The 17,651-nt window shown below is 43.2% G+C and overlaps 1 protein-coding gene across 2 annotated transcripts in view; it reads left to right on the top strand.

Moving 5' to 3' along the window:
• The window catches only part of fmn2b (formin 2b), a 76,388-nt gene extending 59,931 nt beyond the window's left edge, over positions 1-16,457 (top strand). The window contains exon 20 of one of the 2 annotated variants that reach the window (XM_086196030.1): positions 15,160-16,457. In XM_086196030.1, coding sequence (XP_086052156.1) covers positions 15,160-15,186 — 27 coding nt within the window. In that variant the 3' untranslated portion in view covers positions 15,187-16,457. Of the gene's footprint in view, positions 1-4,102; positions 5,102-15,159 lie in introns of those variants that run through there. The other variant, XM_086196029.1, reaches the window with a different exon arrangement.
• Positions 16,458-17,651: the final 1,194 nt, after the last annotated feature.

Below are 17,651 nucleotides of genomic sequence, written 5' to 3'. Positions count from 1 at the left end.
GCAACATGTTGGTATAACGGTTCTACATCTACATCTAGATCTGGACGCCTATAATTTCGTGCAATCTCATGCTGGGGCCCTGACTGGTCCTCTACGGACCCTGCTCGGCAGTAGGCAGGTCCGTGACTGTAATGAGATCCCCTGCGATGACGTCATTGGGCCAAGTCGTAACGCCCCTAAGCGCCGTTTGTGGAAATTACCTGCGCTGCTTTATCAGTCCACCAGGAGGAGCAGTCATTATAAGTGGTTACCGTGTCTGAAGACAACGGCTCTACTGTCATATGCCTGCAGCATTTAATGTATACATTAAACTCTTAATGTATTTTTAAGTCCTATCAATAGTTTCATACTCAAACTGAATTTATATTACTTAAACATGTGTCTTTTTTTTACATTAATTATGAAGTCTGAGTAAACTGTACTTTTTAATAGCATATTTTATTGTACACGTGATTGAGCTCAGACAACTCAGTATCCTCAAATTTAGCCAAAAATCTAGTTTATACCAGTTTGGACAGAGTGGTGGCATTTGTTCTGTCCCGTGTCTTCTCTGATTCAAAAAGTTCAGAGCTCGCAAAGACACGGAATTCAGCTGTGGTAGCTGAAGTTCTAGCGCGCAGGTTGTTGGACCCACGTTGGAAGCCACCAGTGAAAGACCTCAGTTCAGCCACGAAACGGTAAGTTTGAACCTGGGAACGTTACTGGCTGCATGCCGTTGCAGTCCCGACTGCTAGCGTTAGCTTAGTTTGCTATTAGCAAGGTAGCTAACCAGGTAACTTGTATGTTGCTTCCAGACAGCTAATGCAAGCTGAGCTGAGCCAGACACCAGAACTAGTTAGCTCCGCCACAGACCACGGACCAGCAGTCGTCCTGGTAAGTTGGCGCAGCTGAATTGCTAAGGGGGTCCATATTGTGGGACACAGGGTGAGTACATGGTGTCTGCCCAGTCATAACTGCGCTTTGGTCCGACATGTCTGGCGACCATCCGCTTTTGTTTGGAAAAAAAACAAAACACCGAGTGGACTCAAAGCAGACATCCACTGCTCAAAGCACAAGTTTTATGACCGGACTCTGTGTACACTCAGCTGGAAGTCTAAAAGCTTTACTGGAGGAGGCAAACTCTTTCCACCTGTCCTGAGTGTAGCGGTTTCTGCACTGGGCAGTGGGTGGACACAGAACAGGGCAGACATGTTGGCTGTGTTTGTACTTATTGAGTCTGTTTGTAGCACTGTGTTGTCATGGTAACGTGATCATGCCCTGTTCCTTCTTTCAGGACATTGATGATGAGGGAGGTTCGTACAATGACGTGCCAGTGGGGATCCTCTGCCGTGAACAGGAAAACATCACTCACACCGCAATGAACGAGGATGAGTTTGTGAGAAAGATCTTTTCATGCCACCGCTGAGGAATCACTACAGCCTATTAGGCCATGGCTTTGTTTATGTCTTTTGTTGTTGAAAAAGATATGGTCAATTAAAAAAAATTGGATCAATGTAATGCTGCAGTATGTATGTATTCTATATTGATTGAAAGACATATTTAGAGTTTCAGGAACTAAAAAGGTTTCTTTTGTTTGTAAAAAAAAAAAAAGTTCAATAAAAAAACTGGATAAATTTAATGTTGCAGTCCCTGTATTTTACACAAATAAACACATAATTCACAAAAGAATCTTCTGTGTGTGTGTTTTTCTTTTTACTAAAACAGCTTAAAGGCTGAAAGGTCATCATTGGCATCAGTGTGTATCCTTCTGTTGTAGCTAAATGGGTGGTAGCCATTGGGTGACCAGTAATGGAGGTGGAGGGGTGAGGGAAGCGCTTACCTCCAGTAATTACAAACCAATTTGTGCCACAGATATTAACATTGTGTTGTGAGATACTACAAAGACTTCGCTCAACAGGTTTTGGATAAAGTATAAATCCAAAGATCTTGATGCTCCGCGCTCTTCCACACAGTGTGACATCTATTTTAATTATTAGAGAGCTGCTTGACAGCAGGTCTATTCTAACAAACTGCTAGTGGTTTGTGAACCTCACTGCATTTGTGCATTTGAAGTGATGAACTCCCGGCACATTTCAGAGCTGAGTGAACCTGGAATCATGCTCACGTTGATGTTCACTCCTTCAGGCATGTGTAGTGCTGAGCTGGCTGCGTTCACAGTAGGATGGGCTGAAAGGTCATCATTAGCATCACTGTGTATCCTTTTGTTCTAGCTCAATAGGTGGTGGCCAGGCCAAACGGCTTCCCAGCCCCCACATTGTTCCATTGTACCGATGAACTCCTGGCACATTTCAGAGCTGAGCGAACCTGGAGTCATGCTCACGTTGATGATCATTAGCATCAGCGTGTTTCCTTTTGTTCTTGCTCAATGGGTGGTGGCCAGGCCAAACAGGTTCCCAGCCCCCACATTGTTCCAGAGTATAGTACAGAGAACCAGTGCTAATATGACTGTCTACTGGCCGTCTCATGGTCTATTTTTGCAGAGAGCTGCGCGCCTGTTGTGTAAATCACTGGCAAGCCTTGGAATCTCCAGATGACACGCTGCAGCAGACATGCAGAACTGGCGCAACTCTCCCACTGCTCATGCTGGCTTGAGCATGAGATGGGAAATAGACAGTCAAACCAGTATCATATGAGTGTTTTAATGTAATTTAAAGTGTTATAATGTCTGTATCTGCATATGTGCCACTGATCAGAAAATACACAACATGAGAGGGACAGGAGTTCTCCAGCATCTCTGCTGCAGCTTCGTCTCTGTTCCAGCGCATGTTAAGTAAAATTACATCATCATTTTTGTTGATAATTGAAAAGCAAACTTCATGTAAACAAACTTATAACAAGATGAGAACTAAATATTTTTGACTGTTTCTGTAGTTTCAGGTATGCTTATCATAAAGAAAGTGATTATATACAACTTTTTTTACATTGGTTTGTTCTCTTAAAATTGCATTTTTTATTGAATTGCAATTTTTGCCAATTAACATAATTTTACTGCAAAAAGTCACATACAGTAAAGCCTCACAAATTATAGCGCAATTTTTGGGAGAAGCCGCTGCAAAATCAAGCTTTTTTGATCGCACAATCACAAAAAAACTCAGTGAAATCCTGGAGGGACTGGTATACATGTATGTATGCATACAGTAGGTGGGACAATAAGGTATTCAATCTCCGCTGGTCCGGGTCGCAGGTCCGAGTTTCCCAGAAACAGCGGCGGGCATCCTGCAAGGATCTGCTGGAGTTTACTGGTGGAGGGTGAACAAGCTTGGTTGAGCTTTTGTTCACCAGGGAACCAGTTCACGCGGGTAGCGTGGCTCAACGGTGTCTTGTGGTGTCCGCTTGAGTTCACAGCCATGTGTGTCAATCAAGTCAAGTCAAGTCAATTTTATTTATATTCCGCCAAATCACAACAAAATCTCATGACACTTAACAGGTAGAGCAGGTCTAGTACCACGCTCCTTCAATGAATTTACATCCAACAATTCTCCATGAGCAAGCACATCCTGCAACAGCGGCGACAAAAACCTTCCTTTTAACAGGCAGGAACGTTGAGCAGACCAAGACCCAGCTCAATGGGGAAGGCCTTCTGCTTTGACCGGTTGGGGGGGAAGAGAGCGGGGCAGCGATTAAGACAGATAACACTGGTCAACAACAAATTTGTTGTCTGCGTTTTTTCAGCTGATTTAGGATGAATCTGATGCGCTGAGTCCAAAAATCACATTGGTTTTGCTCAATCAGGTCAAGTTTTTGAGCTATGGCCACATGTCGTTTTTTTACGTTTTTGTTCTCATGTACGCATGTGTGGAGCATTTTAGAAGAAGTTGGTGGGGGTAAAAAGCCATGTTGAATAATTGTGTTGATTGGAAATGATCATTTTAATGACAAGAAGTATTCAGGTCCAATAGTTCTGGGTGATTATGTCGAAAAGGGATCAGTTTGAAGTCATAAAACTTTGAAATCTTCCAAAAATTGGTGCGGGACAGCGTAAAGTTGGTGGATCAAAACTAAAGTTAATGGGGCAGCTGTCTCAACTCTGAAGAATGTACAATACCTACATGCGCCAATTTATGACCTGGAGTTAGGGTTTGTACCCATTTTTATATTGCAGGTGAATGAGATGGCTTCGACCAGAAGATCGTGCAGAAATAAGCGTTCTGCTACATATGTGGAGTTTGCCTCTGTACGAATCGCTCACTCGACTACACTGAAGGAGAAGTATGAAGCGGTGAAGTATGTGCTGGAGAAAATTGATTATGATCAGCATAAGTGGTTTATCTGTGTTGACCTGAAGATGGTGAACTTTTTGTTGGGACAACAGTCTGGCTTCACCAAGTACCCATGTTTTCTGTGCATGTGGGATAGTAGAGACCGTGCACAGCATTACACGAAGAAAAAGACTGGTCTGTGCGGGAGGAAATGGTGCCTTGCAAACAAAGGAACGTCATCAACGACCCTCTGGTGGACAGAGACAGAATACTCTTCCCACCGCTGCACATCAAGCTCGGCTTAATCAAGCAGTTCACCAAGGCTCTGGACAAGGATGGTGACTGCTTCACTTACTTGTGCCAGGCTTTTCCAGGATTGACCATGGAGAAAAAGAAAGCTGGCATCTTTGACGGTCCTCAGATCCGTCAGCTCATCAGAGATCCGGAGTTCGAAAACTCAGTGAACGAAGTGGCACTGGAAGCGTGGAAGGCATTTGTTCTGGTAGTGAAGAAATTTCTTGGCAATAATAAAGCCAGAAACTACGCAGAACTTGTCAACAACATGCTGACTGCTTTCAGAAACGTGGGCTGCAACATGAGCATCAAGATGCACTACCTATTTTCACATATGAGAACCTGGGTTCAATGAGTGACGAGCAGGGGGAGAGATTCCATCAGGACATGAAAGAGATGGAGACAAGGTTTTAGGGTCGCTGGGACGCAGTCATGATGGCTGACTACTGTTGGACTCTGAAGAGAGACCTCTATGCCGCTGAGCATTCCAGGAGTTCGAAGAAACAGAAGTTCAAGCCCTGAAGTTTTAACAATGGTGAAGCAACATGCAATTTACGTGTACTTACCTTTATCAATGCCCACCATTCAGTTTACAGCAGGGGTGTCCAAACTGGTCCAGTAAGGGCCGGTGTGGCTGCAGGTTTTCATTCCACCCAAGCAAAAGCAACACCTGATTCTACTTAAATCAACTAAGCTGTGTCCACACAGCTCATTTGTTGGATCAGGTGTTGCTTTTGCTCGGTTGGAATTAAAACCTGCAGCCACACCGGCCCTTACTGGAGCAGTTTGGACACCCCTGGTTTACAGTAATTGATGTTTCTATCAGGTAATCAATTATGTTGTTGGAAAAACATTTTTTTCTCTTAAAAACATATTTAGGATGATATGTGTTGACAAAAATCAGCTGATAATGCCACAAAAATGTAATCAATTTTGTCACAAGATCTGATTTTTTTTTAAATCAACTTAGCACAAAAACCTGACCTGATGGAGAGAAATGGATGCCATTTCCTGTTTCAGCCGTGCAAAAATACCCTAAATCAGTTGTAGAAATCTAGACAACATTACAAAAGTAAAAAATTGTTGCCCAGTGTAATGGAGGAAGACAGATATGCAGAAGGAAAGAGTGGGACAGAGATAAAGAGAGAGAGAAAGGGAAGAGACTGATGCACAGATGGAGACGTGAGCAGGTGGATCTACGGGTGGGAGCTTGAGCCTCTTCAGGTCTGCAGCCTCCTCCAGCAGCACCTGGGATCTGGGATGCAGGGAGTCTGAAGGCTCTGGAGAAGAAGACAAGTTAGTAATACGTATGAGTATGATTTATGTATGACACATCTAGGAGGACAGAGAGAGAAGAGAGGGGGAGAGAGAAGCCCAGTGCACCATGGGAGATCCCCCAGCAGCCTAAGCCTATAGCAGCATATCTAAGGGCTAGCCTAAGCAGCCCTACCTCTAAGCCTGATCAAAAAGGAAGGTCTTTCGTCTGCTCTTAAAGGTTGACAGGGTGTCTGCATCCCAGACTGAAACTGGGAGACAGTTCCACAGGAGGGGAGCCTGACAGCTGAAGGCTCTGGCTCCCATTCTACTTTTAGAAACTCTAGGAACCACAAGTAATTTTTGGAAGTTTCCATAAAGCATTTTTCGAAGCATCGACTTTAACGTCTGATGCCAGCGCTCTAACGCGCCCTGGGATTCGGGATGATACGGTCTGTAAACAGCGTGCTTTACATCCACGGTTTGCAGCACCTGTTTAAACGGTTTGGATGTGAAGTTGGTGCCCTCGTCTGTTTGGATTACAGGGGTAAGGCAGAATGTAGAAAAGAACTTTGTTAGTCCTTTTACGACTGATGAGGCAGTGATTGTTCTCAGAGGAATTGCTTCAGGAAAGTGAGTGGTAGCACACATGATCGTTATTATGTATTGATTTCTGTTTTTAGCTTTTGGAATTTGTCTGACACAGTCTATTATAATACGTTTGAATATTCCTCCTATGGCAGGTATGGGATGTAACAGGGTGGGAGAAATGACCTGATTTAGCACTGGGAGCGACGAGCCATTATTACGGGGCTGGCAGAGGGCACTTGCTCAGCTGCAATAACACAAACAGAATCTGAGGTGTTCTCCATCTCATTTGGGACCTCACCTGAGAAGGCATCAGCATACTGTCAGCGAGAGAAATGTCATTTGTTTTGTGAGCCTGAGCACGAGTGATACGCAGGAGGGAAAAAGATTGAGAGGTGGCGAAACATTTTCTTCTCGTGGACTCTGAGGGCTATCTGACACTTCCAGTGCAGGAGTAACTTTTCCACGGGTTATATCATTACCCATTAAAAACGTTACGCCTGGAATAGAAAGCAACGGGCAGATAGCGATGGGGAGGAAACCACTACACAATTTGGACGAGATATGTATTCTATGTTCTGGACGGGGAGCACAACCTAATTCAGTGCTACATAAAAGAGTACTGTACCAACATGATGACTGGTCTGAAAAAGGCAATGCCTCAGCCAGGATTACTGACTGGGATGTCACGCAGAATGCGCATGGAGCACTGATCACTTGGCTCATCTGTGAGTGAAACAAAAAAAAAATGGGTTGAAACAGGCATCCAGAGTTTCACTGTTCAGGTCCGAACTGATTCGGGGCTCAGCTCTTATCAGACCAACACTTTTTGGTTTTGTGGCAGAGGTGCGAGTAGAAGACTGTTTTTGTATCAGAGCCAGACAGTTAGCAATGATATGACCAGGTTTGTGGCAATAGAGACACTCCCTATCTTCTTTTGTAACACTAGCAGGGGGAGGAGCGTTTTGCCCAGGTGCAGGCTGATGAGGCTTTTCAACAGAGCCGGATGACAAAATTGTTTTATGAGTTAAAACAAACTCATCTGCCAACACAGCAGCCGCAGAGAGCTTTGAAACTTTCTGTTCTGTTGCCTTCCAGAGTGTATTGTTGTATACAACAATACACTCTGGAAGGCACTTCTTAAAGTCCTCCAGTAATATTAACTCCCTCAACGAATCAAAATCATTAGCCTTGCAAGCTGTAGCCCATATATCAAACAGAATTCCCTTTTCCCTGGCAAATTCAACATAAGACTTGGATGGGGCTTTCTTGTCTGTAAATCTTTTGCCTATAGGCTTCCAAAACTAGTTCATATGCACGCAAAATTGCATCCTTCACCGAATCATACTTAAGACTTTCCTCTATAGGCTACAGCTTCTTGTGCTTTTCCCTGAATCTTACATTGCAGCAAAAAAGCCCAACGTTCAGGTGGCCATTGCAGTGCTTGTACAATGCGCTCAAACGCGCAAAAATAGAAATCTACTTAAGTCTCCTTCAGTCTCCTTAAATGTAGGCACCAAAAAAATTTTCTCACCTACATCGAATGCCTCGGGGAAGAAGTGGTGGAGGAAGGCCTATATAAACTCGGAGTGGCACCTGACATCTGAGTCAACTGCTGTGACTCCAGCTCCAGCTCACGCAGCCGTATAGCTTTATCTGCATCCATTTGCATCCTTTTAACCTCCAGCTGGTAGTGCATCTCAGCCTCCTTATCTCGAGAATCACTAGTTTCAAACTCCTCAATTAGACCTCTCAGTACATTATTTTTGTCCCTGTCACCATCCACATTTGCAACAGTCTCTTTCCTGTACTGCTGGTCATCACAGTCAACTAACAGTGTCAACTGTCCGATAGCTACCATGAGCTACGTTTCAGCAAGATAAACTGACTTTCACCAATAGTCAGTTTATCTTGCTGAAACTTAAGAGAGAGGGACTGCAAGACTTTCCCAATGTCAAGCATGTTGGCAAGGAAACAGTGAAAACGCTTTGTGCATACATTTTTCAGGTCACTATCATCACTTGTAGCATTTAGGGGAAGCTGAGCTTCCCTTGCAGTCTGAGAGCAATTGCCGCTGCTGTACTCTCCGTTGCTTGACACCGACACAATGTACACGATTTCCTGCTCTGTGTTGTTTATGTCTTCTGAATCATCAAAGAGCAGACCCCAAAATTCGGCTGCTTTTAATGTTTCATGTGGTTTGAGCTGATAGTTTTAGCAATCGTCTCCATGATTTCAGGTCCCCCCTCATGTGAGTGATATGGAGTCCCGACATTAATGCCAAGCCTTTGTAACAGTGGAACGTCCTCTTCAAAAGAGCGCATAGGACGTGCATGTTTGGCTTTGTGAAAAGCCAACAAAAATATATTAGACAGTGCTTGACGCTGCATTAATTTCATCCTGCCACACGTCAAGAGGGCGACTCTGATCCTGGCTGCCCCTCCTGTTATCAATTGTTTGCACCATGTTAACGTGCTCTTTGCTTTTCTCATGCTTGTCAAAAGGTGGATGACTGAAATTCTTTGTCCCTATATAAATGCCGTTGCTCTTATCAGCCAGATTAGGATGTTCACAGCATATTTTGCACCACATCACAGTGTGTTCATCATCAGTTTGGAGCCAACTGACCTCCTGCAGCCACTTTTCCATGAACACTCTTTTTTGTGCGGCTCAGGTGGTGGTTCAGTGTGGTGTCTTTTTGGAGGTGGTGGTGGAACACCAAAATAGTTACTTAGCGGGGCTTGCTTCTTGGACATTTTGATGAGTGCTTCCTCTCCCAGCGGTCCCAGCTGTTTGTGCGCAAGAGCGTTTCAACGCGTTTGATGTGCCACACAGCATGCATTTGAATGACGCATGCGCACCTGCGCACCAGTTATGTGCACCCTGAACATAACGTTAACATGATAACAGGGCTCTCAATTTTGATATCAGGTTAGAGTGAGATCTTTCCTGGGGGCAGGGAGGTAGGCATTATGATAATTTTGTGAAGGATTTATTGTGACGTAGGTTCATGTGTATGCGTGCGCGTGAGTGTTGGCTTAAGTTCACATATGGTCTTGTCAAAATGTTAAAAGCTGAAATTCCCTAAGATGAGCTCTGGTTATTTTCATGTCATGATAGGCCACAAAATCAAATAATGACTTAACTTACTGCGCTCATGGCGCTCTCATCATGTAGCCTACACGTTGTCTGCATCCTCTTCTCGCTAAAGTTGCTACAGTCAGATTACCTAGATACAGCAATGCTATTTTCTGACTGGCTGCGATGTAGCAGTATATTGTTTTTTGATTGGCTGGAGCGCGCCAAGTGCCTAGTGTCCTCCACGATGTCCATGCCGTTTTAATTTCACTGCACATCTGGCGGTGTTGGTGGCGCAACACGATAAATTTGAATATAATACCAGTTGTGGTGGATCAGAGTGTGAACAGTTTAACATCCATGTGTCACACTCTGAATGTGTGAGACTTGAGAACCCTGTGATAAAGCAGCAATTAATTGTAGCTGTGAATTGGTCTAAATTTTGATGTAAATTTTCAACGAAGACTTACAAAAATTTGTCATTTAAGATGAGTTTCCCTCATTTTGTTGCCACATATTTCAACAAAGCCAAAGCCAATGTCAGAACAAAGTCAGGTCTCAGGTGAAGGGCTCGCGCCACAGGTGTGGTGCACTGTACCTGAGATTTGAATGTGCAGGGTGGGGGAGGGGTAGAACGTTCAGGAACAAATCTCAGGCACACTGCGCCACACCCACGGTGCCTCCCCTTCTTATGATTGCGAAAAGAATGCTTCTTGTAAGGCTCCATTACAGGGGCACTCGGAATCAAAGGAGAAGTAGGGGGCACAGAAGTCGTAAGGGGTGCAGTGCTAGAACCAGGCACAGCTGCAGTCTGTTCCTATCGCAGCCTCTCGTTATCTACTCTCAACTGCGCAACTAAATTCCTCAATTCTTGTAGCGCTCTCTCCATATCTATACTAACAGTAAAAGAGGAAACCCTACAGTTAGGGACAGTGGGATTAAAAAAAAAAAAGAAAAGATTAACAGGTCCTCCAGAAACTAGCTGCTGCATTGCCCCTGAAAAAGATCCAAAACTCACCTTTACATAAAAATATGTACCTTGGGGAACAATGGATGCAAAAAAAAGTTAAAGTGGAACATACTGTACATCTGTCATAGCCAGAGAAACAGGAAAGAACCCAGATGTGAAGTAGCAGGTTGATGTAACAATCAAGTATTTATTGAACTCATGTTATCGATGGGAGAGTCAGATGTCACCACCAGGTCACAAGGTGGTTATGTTTTCAACTGAACAGGAGCAGAGTCTTTGATGTATTTAGCAGTCCAAAAAAATAGGAAACCAGGGAGTAGACAGTTGGATAATCGACACCAGGCAAGGGGTCAGGTAACCACAACAGTTGGAACTTACAGGTTGTCTCATTGTCAGGTACGGAAGACAAGGTTGTTAGCCAGGGATCAGATGAATGGTCAGGGCAGAAACAGGTTAGGATCTGATAGTCAGTCCAAGGGCAAGGCAGGCAGGCAGACAGGCAGAAACAGGGACGAAAAAGATTGGCAACAGGTGATCAGACCAAAATAACTTGTTGGAAAGTCTTGCATGAGAGCAAAGACAATCTGGTAAATGGTGTGTGTGGAGCTTGGGCTTAAGAGGGCTGCAGGTGATTGAGCAGGTGAGATGATTGTGAATATGATGCAGGTGCTTCTGGAGCACAGGCGTGTGGTGTTGGAAAATGACTGGGTAGAGCAGGCTGGAGACTGTGATATTGTAGAGTATTGGTATTTGACTAAAATAGTGAAATATGAATTTCACTCCAGTAACCAAAAGAATGACAGATAATGCCACCCTTTGCATTTCACCTAGGTAATATAATTTATCTCTACTGTTCCAATATCTGCAACACACAGGACACTCAGGTTCATTGCACTAATAAGTGAGAGACGTGGTTCCACTTAAAGGGAGATGGCAAACTTTATTGAAAAGACATTAAAATACTAGCATCATTCACACAAATAAGAACAGGGAAATGGGAACTTGATCAGAGCTGGGGAGATGGGCAACCAAAGCGGACAGAATCTCAGAAAGGCACCCTAGTCACACGTGACACTCACACATGCCACTACACGACAAAAAAAAAAAAGAAGAACACACTCAACACAGGGGTGTGCAGCACAGCATACAATGGGGAGATTCTGCCACCCAAAAACCAGCTCCACCACCTTAGGCACACAGCTTTTATAAAGGGGAGACAGAGAATCAATGAAAAGGGGTTCCCTAAATCATATGCATACACAAACAACAGAATCAAAAAGAAAAAAAATAACAAAATGAGGAAGCAGGAGATCACCTCCTCTCATGAAGAAAGAAACCAAACTATAACAGACACTGTAAACAACAATAGAACAAAGTATATCAATTTATATATATGAAGAAAATATCCAGACAAGTGAAGGCAATGTGAACTATAAAAAAAACTATAACTACTAAAAATGAAAAACGAAAACTCATGAGGACCACACCATAGCAGCCTACGAAAGATGGTTAAGAAGAAAGGCCGAAGAACTACCATCTATCAGGATAACAGGCACCGGTGGGCACAGTACGAGTGCTTGAAACAACTGAACAGAGGCAAAGTGTCAATGGCCGAAGCCAGCAGAAACACACTAGTACAGACAAAGCTGTATTGGCAAAGCTGTATAATTAAGCTGGGCAAAGCAGCAGCGTTTCTGGACACTGTTAGTGTAGCCTTACGGCCATCCTATGGAGTAATTTAGATGAGCCAGTGTCTGACAGCACAGGGTAAAGGTGAAGGGAGCATATGGAACTGCGACACAGTTCCACAGAAGTGAAGCAACCAAGAGGGGGAGGCATGCCTTCAGCAGCAGAGCAAGACAGCACTAAAGTGACGGCTACCTTCTTTTATAGTGTGCATGTCCTGCACAGGGTAGGCCAAATTGCCTACAGCAGGGGTGTCCAAACTGGTCCAGTAAGGGCCGGTGTGGCTGCAGGTTTTCATTCCACCCGAGCAAAAGCAACACCTGAATCTACTTAAATCAACTAAGCTGTGTCCACACAGCTCATTTGTTGGATCAGGTGTTGCTTTTGCTAGGTTGGAATGAAAACCTGCAGCCACACCGGCCCTTACTGGACCAGTTTGGACACCCCTGGCCTACAGCATGAGTGACACACCTCATGCTGCCACATATGTAAGGGGAAAAATAGTGCTGTGGTGTTTTCCTTGATCTTTCATTTCCCTGTCATCCCTTTGTTCCTCGCTCTGTAACCATTTACATAGCACTGAACAAAACCCAGTCATCCAACATTAACACTTAGGGACCCATTTACACAAAGTGCATGACCTTAGATACAAAGTCTTTGCACACAAATATCTCTGGAATGGATAGTCTGAGCTCGATCACATTCAGATCACGTGAAACTACACAACTGAGCCTTTACAACAGTACCTATTACTTATTTTTTTGTTCAAGTATTTTTTAGAAAATTATTTTTGAATTTGGCTGAATTTAATCATTAATACAGATGTGCGTTGATGTGCACTCCTTTGACTCTCATCTAAATATCATGAATATTAATTATTCGGGGCACCACCCTTATGAGTTCAGGGAAACTAAAATGCGACACTAGCCCCGCTGCGACACTAACTGGTTGCTAGGCAACCAGGCTCCCCCCTCCCCTCCTCTCCTCACTCTCTCCTTCATATACACACACACACACACACACACACACACACACACACACACACACACACACACACACACTCACTCACTCTCCCTCACTCACACATGCTCACACACACACACACACACACACGCTAGTTAGCACCGTGGAGGTATAAAGCGTGGAGTGGTTAGCGAAAAAGAGAGGGAGAGATAGAGAGAGGAAAGGACAGAAGTAAACCTAAAAATGTGTATTAACACACTTGTGCAGGATTGTGCAGAATTAATAACATGTAACACCTTCTTGAAATGTTACGGTTATTAATAACTAACATAATAGATACCGTATAATGCTATGTAATAGTATCTGCTAATTACAGGACTTCCGTCACATAAACAGTATATTCATGGACATTATACAAACACAACTAAGCTATTTCTCTGCCCAGAAAATGCCTAGTTAGAGGAATCCTTACTTGACCCGGTGGAGCAGTAATGGATTCGATCTCCATTGATCCAGAGCGCGGGTTGGCTCGGTTCGGAGGGCAGCAGAACAGCGGCAGGCAGCCTGCAAGGATCTGCTGGAGTTTACTGTTAGAAGGGTGAACAAGCTGGACCGAGTTTTCTTTCACATGGGACCAGTTCACGTGGGTAGCGTGGCTCAATGATGTCTCTTGTCTGGATGAGTAAAAAGGGGGTGGGGGGTGTCCCTTGGCCGAGATTTCACCGTGGCTGTCTCAAAGAGTTGCAGCGAAAGAGTTGAATCGAAAGAGAACGATCAGATCTCAGCTCAAACTTTTATCTGGAAAGGCCAGTGATGTCACTTCCTGCAGGTTGGTGTTGGCTCTCAGCCAATAGTGTTGCGGCACGGGAACTTCTGGTCAAGTGGGGCGCAGGGTTTTTTGGGGGGGGGGGGGGGGGTCAGTGGCCAGAGATGACCCCATTTTTATGACCCTTTGTCTTAAGAGCATATGGTCACTCAAATGCAGGCTTCAGAAAGGGGTGTTAGGCCTCAAAGGCTGAAAGTCCTTTCTTCAGATTGATTAGTTGTCAAATCTCTGAATTAATCTCTTGACCTGGTTGAGTTGGCACAACAGTATCTTTTTACAACTAGACAGATTAAAGACTGCAAAATAATAAATTGCCTTATTTGTTTACTCCAGTATTTAACCATACTTGTCAGTCGCATAATAGAGTAAAACAACATATCTTACTGATTCCTGGGTTATCATGTTTTCCTCCATGACAAATTATGTCCATAATCCAGTTTTGATCACTGGACTGACAACAGGTCAGTGTCAGACACCGAAAAGACACAATTGGTAGAGCAGTGCACAATGTCGGGGAAAAAAATAACACCACAGAAACATACTGCAGCTTAAGTGGCCCAACTCATCTATGAGGACACCACTATAGACTTTGGTCCCAGTGATCTGGATAATGGCTCAGGCTTTGAGAGTGGATTATCTGATGATGAGATGTTTTTCATTGAATGGATCCAACTCAAGATGATCCAAGATTTATAAAAGTTGTAACTTTTTTCTACATAATAATATTTGCTACCTATTGATATGTTGAATTAATAACTATAGGGACACAATAAGGAATCTTGAAAATCCCCTTTGATGTGTTGCTTTGTGTGAAATAATGCATCATGATCAACAAAATGGTGTTTGGCCATCCTTAACTCAAATTGTCAGTGTTAAAACAATCAAAAGTCTGGGTAGGACTTGCCACATTAAAAGGAGCGTCAGGTTGCAATCACTACAGACATCTCCTTTGCACTTTTAAGATTTTAAAGCATATGTCTGTACTTTTGCCTTCACGTTCACATTTGCTTACTGATGCTGATTTTTGATTAATTTTACTCTGATTATTTTGTGATTTTATTGTCTGCTTGTGACGTATATTATTTTCATTGTATCTCAATATTAGTGTTCTGGACTCTTTGTTGTAAAATCACTGAGTTTAATCACAATATGAAAGGTGCTATACACAATGTTTGTTACTACTAGTTGTTTCAAAATACACATTTCAAAACTCTCAATTTTATTTATTTTCTCTGTATCTTGATAAGAAGATGATTGAGGAGTATAATGCATTTAATCTCTGTCATGTGTTGTTTCCACAGAAAGCCAAGCTTGGCATGAAGATTTGAGCCCATGGACCTGACATACTTGTTTTCCTCATATGAGCACCATCAGAGTGCAATTTTTATTTTTAACAAAAAAAAGGAGGAAGCAGGCAGGAGAGAAAAGTTGGACATTAGAAATCTTGTTTTGTCTTCTTCCTCCTCTTCTGTATCTTTCTTTGGTTTGATGTTTTTTGTTTCTTTAGTCAGCCTATGTCCTTATGTTGCTATCTTCCCCAGCTATCTTATAACTTAAGTCAAACATTCGCTGAAGGATGCTTCTGCTGGCCAACAAACACTTTTCCTAATGTCACTATGTTGCATTTGTAGAGATGCTACTGTGCTCTAACTACCTGGGGCATTATCCTAGATTTTGCTTTACATTTTTTTTTAATTAGAGTGGCTCTACTCACAGCTTTTTCTGCAATCCTCACTCTGTCCCTTACTACATGGAGGGCTTTATTACACATCAGAGTTCAACTGTTGCCCTTCAGCATGAACAAATATGTGCAGTCAAAATTAATAGGACGTACAAAGATGTCTTTGCAGGCACATACACACTGATGATGAAAAATGTCATACTTAACCTTCTGTATCTGGGGACAGTACAGTTTTTGTTAAAGGCCAAGGCCAGCCCCTCAACAGCAGGAATTTATATATTCCACTTGTATTATCAATCTCATTCTGGTTCATGCCGTGGACATTGTATTTCCTTGTCTGTTACTATAAGGTGGACACCCCAACTTTCTGCTGATATGCTGCTTCCTGTTGGTTTGGACTATGGAATTTTTGATGTTAAAAATCGTACATTCAACTGAGTAATAAATCATACATTTTAAGAAGTTGTTTTCATAAATTATGAATGGCGGCACGGTGGTGAAGTGGTTAGCACTGTAGTCTCAAAGCAAGATCAGGATCTCACAGACAGGATCTGTCTATGTGGAGTCTCCATGTTCTCCCTGTGCCTGCGTGGGTTCTCTCTGGTACTCCGGCTTCCTCCCACCGTCCAAAGACATGCAAATAGGGACTAGGGTGATTGAATACTCTAAACTGATCGTAGGTATGAATGTGAGTGTGAATGGTTGTTTGTCTCTATGTGTTGGCCCTGCGATGGACTGGCGACCTGTCCAGGGTGAACCTCACCTCTCGCTCAAAAGCCACTGGGATAGGGTTAGGGTTAGCCCCCCACGACCCATCCATCCATCCATTCATTGTCTTCCGCTTATTCCTGTTCAGGGTAGCGGGGGGGCTGGAGCCTATCCCAGTGGCTATGGATGAGAGGCGGGGTACAACCTGGACAGGTCACCAGTCCATCGCAGGGCCAACACATATAGACAGACAACCATTCACACTCACAGTCATACCTCCGGTCAATTAAAGGATCCAATTAGTCTAGTCCCCACTTGCATGTCTTTGAACGGTAGGAAGTCAAGTCAATTTAGTCAGTTTTATTTATATAGCGCCAAATCACAACAAAAGTTATCTCATGACACAGGAAGAAGCCAGAGTACCAGGAGAGAACCCACACTGGCACGGGAAGAACATGCAAACTCCACACAGAAAGATCCCGTGCAGAGCCGGGACTGGAACCCGAAACCTTCAGGCACCGTGGCGAACCACTGCACCACCGTGCCGCCCCCCACGATACTTAACAGGATAAGCAGAAGGAAATGGATGGATGGTTGGATGGATGGATAAATTATGAATATTTAAATGAATGCATTGTGATAATTTGTAAGTGGTACATTGTAATCCATTATAGCTATTATGGCCTTATCTGAAGGTGATACCCTTGTTACCAATACATCACTAGGATTGTAAGATGCTAACATAAGCAATTATATTACATTACATAACCTTCACACCACTGCACCATTCACAGTGTCTTACGAATGTTCTACATGTCGGCTTCTCAATCAAGGACTCTCCAATTACAGTGTAAATCACTGCAATCACAGAAGACAATGCTATAGGAAAAACTATTTAATTATAGTGGTTAACAAATTAAAAATCGTAAGTGCAATTTATAGGTTATCTGAAGCTATTTTACAATGATGCATATCTCTAGAAGTTTGTGTGGTCCATCCCCATCATAACTTTATTAGCATGAACTGGTGGAAAACACCTCCAGCAGATGCATTTGCACATTTGGTTTTGTGTGGCTGGTCTGGGCAACTGCTCCCTGGTGCTACAGTGAGTCTCTATAATGATATGTTAAAAAAAAAAAGCTGATTGTCAATTGTATGAAACTGAATACACATCTGGTCGCATAAGTGGGCATGGTTTCCTGTCCATCTTTCCCATCTTGTTATATGTATTTTGATTTGTCAGTTTTAACATTTTATTGATGATTTCACACTTATTTCTCTTTAAATTCTCTTAATCTAAGTGGAAAGCAAAATCGACCACAGTGAACCCAGACCATAGGCTCAGCACCAACGACAGAGAAGGGATGTTTTTCCAGATCTCAGTAGTGTGTATTTACCTTAAAC

This window comes from Aulostomus chinensis, chromosome 23 (genome assembly GCF_037954235.1).
Source record: "Aulostomus chinensis isolate RoL2024-O1b breed Wild chromosome 23, RoL_Achi_v1.0, whole genome shotgun sequence".
NCBI lineage: Eukaryota > Metazoa > Chordata > Actinopteri > Syngnathiformes > Aulostomidae > Aulostomus > Aulostomus chinensis.
The sequence above is the reverse complement of the archived record's forward strand: the minus strand, read 5'-3'. Positions and strand labels throughout refer to the sequence as shown.